Here is a 10,457-nt window from a genome sequence, read left to right as displayed (position 1 = left end):
GCAGGATGGACGATGTCTTGGGCTCCTGGCTTAGCTGGAAGGGAGCAGAGCGATCAGCAGGACAGGGCCTGGCCGTGGATCTGGGTGCCAGCCTGGAGGAGCCGACCTGGGCATGGTCAACCCAATGGATCTATTTGGAGGTGCTGAGCCTGAAGAAGCAGCATCCTTGGGTGGCCTCTGTTGGGTTTTTCTGCAGTGCCTAAGTTCTTTCATTCCCTGAGGTCCTGTAAAAGCTTTGAAGAGGCGAGTTTCCTTCCAGCCCATGGCTGCCCTTCATCTGCTTCTTGCTGAAACCAGAGGTAAAGTCAGTTTTTCCGGGTGTTGCCTTTCCTGATCTTTATCAACCACTGGATTGACATGGTTCTCATTAGTTCCTAATTGGCTGTAGTGTTTTCCCTTATTAAAGGCCAATTTCAGAAGGCAGTTTTAAGTAGCTCAGATGGTATGAAAATATTGTATGTAATTGTGTTCAGCATTAATTTCCACAGAGACTATTAAAATTTTTTTTACATACCACCATTTGGAGTTGAGAAATGCATTTACTAACTGATTTGTAATATAACTAAAATCTCGTTTTAAAAAAACTACTGATTGTTGATGACCGACTCCTCAGTTTGTTATTTAGGCGCCCTTCCTGCCCACTGTGATTGAGTCTTGTGATGAGTTGTGGCAGATGTCACTGTTACTGGTCACCCCTCCAAGTGAGGATGGGAGGGGGACATCTGAGCCAGGAGTCTTTTTCCCCTCTCCGCACCACAGTTGCCCCATCTGTAAAATGAGGACTTGGAATAAATAATCACCAACGATTCTTTTCTGCTTTAAAAAAATAGTAGTTAGTGACACATGTAATATATTAATCAATTCCTACAAAAATTCTAAAGATTACAGGCAACCTCTCCAACTTTGTACCACCTGCACCCTAACCCCTGCCTGGTCCTAGGCATCTTCTCAATAGTGATCTTTTTCAGACATTTTTCCATGCATTCATATAAAATAAATTTGGAGAACCTTTAAGGTATTGTTTCATCGGTTTGTTTTATAATAATGTAATATATTTTGAGTACATGGGAACCTTATATATTTAGGTAATATATAAATTCCACTCAATCAATGTAATTTTTCTTAGTGTTAGATCCAGATAAAACATTAATGTAATCTTAAAGCTAAAATATAATGTTGATTTTTGTACCATTTTCACTTATTGTATGGAAGTCTGTCTCAGTTAACACTATAACTTTGCTCCTGAAAGCTAAGTATAAAAACATACTTGAGTCAACTGAATATTGCTATTAATTACATTCTTCTTTTGAAATTTTGAACCTTTTTTCACTATAAAAGTAGTTCTCCCTAATTATAAATGTATATATGAAAGACTCTCTTCTCAGCCCCCTAATTCTGTAAGTATGTGTATGTATATATAATTCTGTATGTGTATATATGCATGAATACATGTATATGTACATGTATTACATATAATACATATTATATAAATCATAGAACTTAAAATTTATATATTACATAACTAATATATTAGTTATATTAATTATCTATACTAATAAAAGGGTAATATGCAAATTGGTCATGACACCCTCACAGTCACGACTGGATATGCTAATTAATCACGACCAGTATACAAATTGACCATCACTCCAACACACAAGATGGCTGCCCCCATGTGGTCAAAGATGGCCACCACCATGTTGCCATAAGATGGCCTTCAGGGAGGGCAGTTGTGGGTGATCAGGCCAGCAGGGGAGGGCAGTTAGGGGTGACCGGGACAGCAGGGGAGGGCAGTTGGGGGTGAACGGGCCTGCAGGGGAGGGCCGTTGGGGGCAACCAGGCCTGCAGGGGAGGGCTGTTGGAGGGGACTGGGCCTGCAGGGGAGGGCCATTGGGAGTGACCAGGCCTGCAGGGGAGGGCCATTGGGGGGGACTGGGCCTGCAGGAGAAGACTGTTGGGGGTGATTGGGCTGGCAGGGAGGGCTGTTGGGGGCAACCGGGCCAGCAGGGGAGGGCAGTTGGGGGCAATCAGGCTGACAGGGGAACAGTTAGGAGTCAATCAAGCTGGCAAGGGAGTGGTTAGGGGGTTATCAGGCTGGTAGGCAGAAGTGGTTAGGGGCAATCAGGCAGGCAGGCAGGCGAGCAGCTGGGAGCCAACAGTCCTGGATTGTGAGAGGGATATCCGACTGCCTGTTTAGGCCTGATCCCTGTGGGCCCGGTCGCCCCCAACTGCCCTCCCCTGCAGGCTCGGTCCCCTGCAGTTCATGTGCCCTGTGGGATCGGGCCTAAACGAGCAGTCGGACATCCCTCGAGGGGTCCCAGATTGGAGAGGGTGCAGACTGGACTGAGGGACAGCCCCTCCCACCCAGTGCACAAATTTCGTGCACTGGGCCTCTAGTTAATATATAATTATTTATTGTATTTTATATAAAATATAAGGAAAAGACTCTCTTCTCAGCCCCTACCCTAGTCATTCTCTTCCAGAAAAAACCGTTGTGTCCATTTTTTGTGGAAGTCTCAAGAAATCACATGCACATGTGTTGTCTTATTTAATTCTCACTGTCTTTCTTTCATGTTCAGTGTACACACATATAGTACACACATGTATGTATTCGTTTATTCATGGTTGGGGTGAGAGAGCTGGTGTATGTACCGTTGGTATACTCAGCACTGAGAGGCACGTTTTGTCAGCTCCACTTATGGATTAGAAAGCTGAGGACCAGAGATGTGAAATAACTTCCCCAGGGCCTTACAGTTAGTGACATAGCCACTCCAAGTGCTCACTTGCTTTTTTAGACACTCTAGTTGTTTCACTATGAAAGACACTCCTTATTAGAAGACTAAAGAGAACTTTCAAAATTAATGTTAAGTCCCAAAGAAAATAAAGGAGGACTGGAGGGGTGAGAGTGAGATCTAGGAATGATTCCTAAAATTATATCCCCGAGCTTAAATCCCAGCCAGTAGATGCAGGAAGTGACCAGATATGGATCACCCAGTGCCTGGCTCCCCATTGGGACTGTAGGAAGACCAAGCTCCCTAAACCAGGGGAAGTGGTCTGGTTTCAGAAAATACTTGAGCTGATGGGAATGGAGCAGAAGTTAATTCCCACCAACGCTGAGGCTTGCCTACATTTACACGGACATAGGTCCTGAGAGAAGCCCCTTGCAGTTGTGGCATTGGCTGACTCTTTTTATTCATATCAGCATAATGGGAAACTTGGAGCATCTGCTCTTGAGTACTCAGAAATCCTCCTAGAAAGCAGGGAGTAACAAGGAGCATGGGTGTATGTGCTCTGTCCTCTTTTAACAGAAGGGGTGTGTTTCGTAAGTTACCTCAGTCAAAGGAGAAAGAATAGCTAATGCTTACTGGGTATATATATCTGATAGGTCAAGTGGGGTGCTAAGTGCCCTTCACTGACATTTCATCTTCATTACGACTCTGTGAGATGCAGAAAGTTGAAGCCCATTTCATGGACAATGGCTTTGGCCATCAGTATGTTAGGGCACTTTGTAGAGGGCATAGAACAGAAATGGTGGAGGAGGCATCAAGACACCTGACTCCAAAGCCCACTCTTTTGCCAATTCTGTGCCCTGGGCTTAGAAACAAAACAGACAAAGCAGGCAACTATTACCATGGTGGACAAAATTAAGTTGATTAACCACTTTATCTTTTGTGGACATTTCTAATCTTAAAGCTAATTATCTCTTGTTTAATTAGTGTCTTCTAGTTACTCAGTGAAAACATGTGATAAGTCTAACTTCTTAGGATGAAGGTTGTGTGTTTTTTAATTGTGAAATCTGAATTTATATTGGAATGTAAACAACCAATCATTTACCTGGTGGCAGAGGCTTACTGGAGTCTATGTTTTTTCAAACTATGAGTCATGGTTCATTAGTGGGTTATGAAATCAATTTGGTGGGTCATGATCAGCATTTTAAAGAATAGAATAGATTAAGATAGGATAGAATAGAATAGAATAGAATAGAATAGAATAGAATAGAATAGAATAGAATAGAAAAATACCAGTGCATTGGACATAGCAAGAGTATCTTTTGTGTAATTTTCATTTCAGTGACATATATTTATGTATGCATTAATTCAAAATGTATTTACTGTAGGTCACCGTTCTTAAAAAGTTAGCTTTGAAAAGAGAAATATGAATAGATGTATAATTAATTAAATTGCATATTGTTCTTTTCTGTGGATAGCTTGTCCCGTAGTTCCTAACAGCACCCTTAGCCCATTGGCCTAGGTGTATTTCAAGTATAGCTTTCTGGACATGTCTATATGTTAGTCTTTCCCTAGATCCTTAATTAGATGGATGTGCCTATTAGATTCAAAACATGTTTTGGATACTTAGGGAGAGCAAAGGGACATTTTCAAAAGCTGTGGTGAGTTAGTAGCAGAGGTGGGACAAGATTTAGATTATTTATGGATTCTTTCCAGACTGGAAAAAAGCAGGGTGAGCAATGGCTCTCATGCTGAGGTCAGTGAACATCTGTTCCTTCATAGATGAAGCTAGAGAACAAGCGAAACAGGCTTTGATTGCAGCAGAAGGGATTGGGCTAGACCTGGGGAAGGATTTCCCTGTGGTAAGGAGTGGGTGTGTGTGTGTAACACTCCTTGGAGGTCTTGAGAAGAAAAAGTAGGATCAATTCCCTTCTGCCATGGAATCCTTTGGGGCGGGGGAGGGGGAGGCAGGCAGCAGGACAGTGGGGAACCTGAGATTTTCCCATCCCAAGATATCCTTATTCCTTTAGCCACGCTCTCACTCACTCTCTCCCATTAGCAAGCATAATTGGAGCTGGCCGTGTTTCTGTCCTCAGCCACGGATGGATGTGATGAATGCCGTGGTATTTTGCTGGGCTGCAGTTAGTTTTGCTTTTCATCCAAATGTCAAACCAAGCCTGCAACAGCTGTGATCAGCTGTTGGAAGAAGGGGAGTTGAGTGGGGAGGGGGCAGCTCCTGGCCTCTTGCCCAGCCCTAGCCGATTGCTTAGTGTCCACCACTCAGTTTGTCTTTTCTGTTGCTGACTCCATCGCTAGGGTTTTTTTCTATCTTCTCGTGTGCATCTCTTTTCAGGTTTTTTTTTCTCTTCTTCCCTCATCTCTCCTTGGGCAATTGGAAGTCACCATGCTTTGACATGAATCTTTCAAAACAGCTGGTGCTTTCAGGTTAGGAGGAGCTCCAGAGAGCACCCCCTTCTGAGTCTCCCGCCCCCCAAATCGCTACTGACAGTAAGCTGCTGTATGAGATAGGAGAAAAAACTGAATTCAGCCAGACTTGGATTCTTGCCTTACCTTAGCCTCTTGTTGTCAAGGAGACTTTGGCCAACTACTTGAATGTCTCTGAGCCTCAGTTTCTTCCTATGTTACATGGGGATATCAATGCCTGCCTGAGGATGCTGTTGTAAAGATTAAATAAGAAAACTTCCAGAAAAGTTCCTTGCTCAGGGATTGACACATACTGCCTCTTTCCCTTCCTATCTGCTCCTCAGATAGAGTCCCCACTCAATGGCCATACATCCCACATTGTGGCCTGATGCCACCCCACCCCTTCCTCCAGCCCTGGGCTTGCTTTGATTTTATTGAGCGTCAAAGCTTTGCTGAAGTCTATGGAGGAAACAGTTTCATGAAGGATCATAATTCTTCTGGTACTAACTTTTGTCATTTTTCCAGGTTTAGAAAAAAGTGAGTCTGAGAAAATGAGCCCTTTCAAACATGAGTCATCCCAGGATGGGAGTAGGGGGGAGACAACAGTGAGGAAAAGCCCCTCCAAGGGTCTGAGGTCTAAGGAAGAGGCATGAGTCCATGTGAGGCCACTAACATTTTTTTTTCTTAAGCCATATAAACAACTTATAAAGATGGCCAGTAAAAGAGAATGACACTGACCAATCATGACTATTATCATCAGCCCTCCTTCCCCAAATTCATTGCCTTCAGCTTGGTCACTTCCCTTTGGGTATAAGAATGTGGTCATCAAGTGAGGCTGGCCCCTCTCAAGACCATAGTCCCAAGGCAAACACTTGGGCATGAAGCTGGAATTGTCTGCTGGCACCTATATCTTCACTAAGCCCACAGACTGCAAAAACGGTATGAGGATGGGGGGGGGCAGTCTTCCTTCCCCTCCAGAGGCCATAAGCTAATGGGACCCAAGGTGGATTCACTGTCCTAAGGTCCTCTCATGATTCCTGGGCTCCTCCGGAAGTAGAATCCAGACACCAGAGAAAGCTTTTGGGGATGTTAGAGAGAGAGTAGGAGAAAGACATTTCTAGTCTGACATTGGTTTTTTGAGACTTTGGTCTTTTTATCCCACAGACACTTGTTGGTTGGACCATGGATTCCTTCTCTTACCCCCTTCCCCCCAAGTCGGAGAGCTAAGGGCTTTCCTGCTACTTTGACCCCTGAGGTCCCCCCCTAGAGCTACAGTACCCCCTTTCTTCCATTTCTTCTCAATCTGAACACCACATTTCTCTCCTGGCAGGTTTAAGGATTACCGAGAGCCGCCATGGGCCCCAAACCCATATGAATATTCCAAACAGTACTGGTCTGTTCTGTCTGCCCGTCTGGCTTTTGTCATAATCTTCCAGGTGAGTTATTCCAGTAAGGAGTTGCCAATTAGGACTTAAGCTGCAAGGGTTAAGACAACCACATCTCCTTCCCGGCTCCTCATCTCCAGGTTTTCATGGCACAGGTGACATAGGGGGCCTTCACAGGTGGCAGGCAGTGAGTGCTTCCTTCCCCGGGCATCCACGAATTGATGGATTTGCAGAAAGAGACTAAAACACAGAATAAGATTACAAGGCAGATGTGGAGTAAGTTGCAGGGTGGCGATAGATTCCCATTTCAACATAAGACAACAAAGGGAAATGGAAAGAGCAGTGGAAACCAGAGTCTCAGCTCTAATGCAAACAAATAGCCCCATCTGAACCTTTCTCCTAGCCCTCTCAGCTGGCTCCCTCCTTTGTTCCTGTTGTTTTAGCCCCTGAGACATATGGTGGGAAGGGCCGCCAGAGCCATCCCGCCATTCCTGAATGAATAGCAAACTTGAGCCCAGTGATTCCTATCTCTGACAATAGCAACAGCTCCAATTGTACCACCGAGATTCTCTGAGCACGAGGCCCCCCTTCCCTATTCTCCTCTCGGGGTTCGGTGGGTCTTCAAGCAAAACTGAAGCCCTGGCCCAGATCCTTTTCTCATCCACTCCCTCAGACTTTTGTAATCCCTGAAGGCTGATTTCTGGAAGGTTCTAAAATATCCTGCCCCTGATCCAAGCCCAGGAAGTGAAGGAGCCCACCGGCTAGTATTTCACCTAAAGAGGACAGCCATTATTCCTCTGGGGAGATGGGGTGATATATTTGAAAAATCACTCAGACATCTCCTGCTGCCCCACCTGTGGGAGTCACCTCACTTTACCATATGTCACATGTAGCATTGACTCACCCTGTGAGGAGTTCATTTAAAGGAGGAGTGTATAACTCAGAGCAGCTCTAGATGACCTAAGGCAGCCAGGAGCCTCTGGAAATAGAAGATGGTTCCCAAAGTCTTCCTCTGGGCTCCTAGGAGCACAAAGGGTTCAAGGTCAAGCTGGGAATAGGCTGAAAGCATGGAAGACAGCCATGCTCTGTTATCTCATTCTGGGCTTCGTCACTGTCCTCTGTACCTCAGAGAGGAGAAGACACATGAGCATATAATTGTCAGGCACAGAACACAACAATCGGAGGAGTGTATTGGGTAGGGTGTAGTTGTCGGTGGCTTAGGAAATGGATGGGAACCAGATTATCAAAGTAGCAAACATTTATTGGCCATGATGGCACTGTTATAACATATTCACCCACTTGAATAGAAAATACTCCTAGGGAATCGCAGTCTTATCCTACCTGTGTTTACAATGGAGGGGGAGTAGCTTAGCAGACAGAGGAGGAAGCCAATTACAAGTGTGCACAAAAAAGGCAGAGAGTCCCCAACAGGTCATGTAACTAGAGTGGCTGGCATGGCATGGAGAGCAGGATGTGATGAATGTGAGTAGTGGGTGGGGTCTGCTGAGGCCATAGTTCAGTGCAAAAACCAAAGATATATCTCTGATATGGAAGACAAAGGGTCAGGTGCAAGGGAGAGAGAAGCATCTGGCCCAGGGAAAGCCTGGAGAGGCCATTGGGCCTTGTGGCCACTTCCCAGCAGCTCTGGAGCAGGGGGCCTAGAGGCTTTGAGGCCAAGAAGCCAAAGCAAGACAAATGAAATGGGTTGGAGGAGGGGAAGAAGCAATGGCTAATACTTATGGAGCCCTGCTATGTGCGATGTGTTGACTCATTTAATCCTCACGCAACTTCAGAAAGTAGGTACTGTTACTATTCCACCTTCCACATGGGCACACAAAGGACAGTTATGCTCCATGGCTAAGATCACCCACTAGTAAGCAGTGGAGCCAGAATAACACAGAGATGTCTACTCCCGGGTCTGTGCCCTTTAATGTTGCATGCTACCACCAGCTCCACTGCTGAGATGGTCACTCTGACAGGCAAAGGTAGACAGTGGTACACTAGTGTTCCCAGGCCAAGTCTCCTCTCTCTACCCTTATCTCTCACTTTTGACAGAATCTTGTGATGTTCCTGAGCGTCCTCGTGGACTGGATGATCCCAGATATCCCCACGGACATCAGCGACCAGATCAAGAAAGAGAAGAGCTTGTTGGTGGACTTCTTCCTGAAGGAGGAGCATGAGAAGCTCAAGCTGATGGATGAGCCATCCCCCAGCAGCCAGGGAGGAGGCCATCAGAGCAGGAGGAGCCGGGCAGCCAGCTCAGCACCCTCTAGCCAGAGACAGCCAGGCAGCATCGCATCCTCTGGTTCTCAGCACACCAACGTGTGAGCGAGCCAGCCCCACTGCCAAGGGGGTGCTGCGGCAGTGAGAGACCATTCACAAGCATGTCTGTGCTTCTGCACAGTGTGGTGTCTGTCATCTGCTGGGATATGGCATGAGGGGGTCTTGAAATGGGTGTGTGTGAAGAGAAAGAGAATGAGCTCAGAAAGGAAGAGAAATGATGCTGCTTCTTAGAAACTTCAAAATTAAGTTTATTTTACCTTAGTCTTTGGGGGATTGGTACCATTTTGAGTTTCTCTATCCCAGAATTCCCAGGCACTGAAACCAAGGGTATTTATGACTTGGATTAAATTAGCTTAAGTCCTAGCTCTAGACATCATATCCTTCTTTATATATATACATACCCCTCAGAGACTTAACCTTTCCCTCCATAATCAGCAGCCCCCAAGGCAGGAGAAGACAGTAGCTCAGACCTGACAAATGGTCACAGGATCTAGGTCTCTGTCAGGATAAAGATCACATCTTCACCTAAGTTATGTTTCAGTTTCTGAGCCCTAAGTTGGAACAGCCCCCTGGCTACTTTCCCATGAGACTGGACAGAGGGACACCAGAAAAGGCCTCAGAACTGTCCTCAAGACCTGAAGAAATGATTCATTGCACTCACCTCACCTCCAACCAATCAACTCCCCACACAACCCTGAACCCCTAACCCATAGTGTCTTCTGATTTTGCTCTATATAATCTGTAACCTATACTCTATTGGAGAGTTGTGTGTTTTTTTTTTTAGAGCTCCTTCACACACCTCCATTTGGCCAATTCAATATTAAACTATTTTTTTCTTTTTATTCTGCAAACCCCTGTTCATGCATTTCGTTGGACCAGTGCGTGTAGGCAGGCGGATTCCAGGAAAAACATCAGGGTTCCAGTAACAGCACCATAAGCCTTCCCTATGTTTCCTCAGGTACCCCCTCATTTCAGATGGCTGCAGGCCATGACAGAAGTGTAGTCAGGGCCCTGTTGTAGCATCCATCATAAGTGATCATCCCCCTGCTTCCCACCATCACCCTGAGAAAATTCTGAGTACTTACAGCCCAGTCTGTCATAGCCTCGGTGGATGCAAATTAAGTGACAGGGCTGATTATTACTGTGGCCACTGGACCTGATGGGGAGTTGCAAAGTTTCAAACCTGGGCTTGTCTTCAGTTCATGTCACAGGGGTGCTTTGAGCTGAATGTAACTAACCATCATTTTATGCAGATTCAGATATAAAGTAAAATAAATTGAAACATTCTTTATAAAGATGCTTCTCATCTTTGGTTTTCTCTTCCCTCACCCCAACCAATATTTATTGAGCACCTGCTATGTGCCAGGCATTGTTCTCAGACTAGAGATACATGAGACAAAAATCCCTGCCTCATGGAGTTTACATCATGGGGAGAGACAGACAATAAGCTGATACATGTATAGTATTTTAGATAGTAATATGTGCTATGGAGAAACAAAAGGAATAAGAGACAGGAAGTGTGAGGACATCGAAGGTACGGGACTTACCATTTTCTATGCAAATTCATTTCAAACCCAAGTTGATTAAAAGCTTACGTCTTGCAATGTTAACATCATCAAATGGTAGCAGCCTCCCA

At 45.2% G+C, this 10,457-nt stretch overlaps 1 protein-coding gene across 1 annotated transcript in view; it reads left to right on the top strand.

The window, feature by feature from the left end:
- LOC102245496 (anoctamin-2) overlaps window positions 1-10,177 on the top strand; it is a gene marked incomplete at its 5' end in the record, with an annotated part of 85,701 nt that extends 75,524 nt beyond the window's left edge. Inside the window, 2 exons of the mRNA XM_014530750.1 lie at window positions 6,484-6,589; window positions 8,594-10,177. Coding sequence (XP_014386236.1) covers window positions 6,484-6,589; window positions 8,594-8,866 — 379 coding nt within the window. The remainder of the gene's footprint in view (window positions 1-6,483; window positions 6,590-8,593) is intronic.
- Window positions 10,178-10,457: the final 280 nt, after the last annotated feature.

Source organism: Myotis brandtii, unplaced genomic scaffold (assembly GCF_000412655.1).
Source record: "Myotis brandtii unplaced genomic scaffold, ASM41265v1 scaffold772, whole genome shotgun sequence".
Taxonomy (NCBI): domain Eukaryota; kingdom Metazoa; phylum Chordata; class Mammalia; order Chiroptera; family Vespertilionidae; genus Myotis; species Myotis brandtii.
The sequence above is the reverse complement of the archived record's forward strand: the minus strand, read 5'-3'. Positions and strand labels throughout refer to the sequence as shown.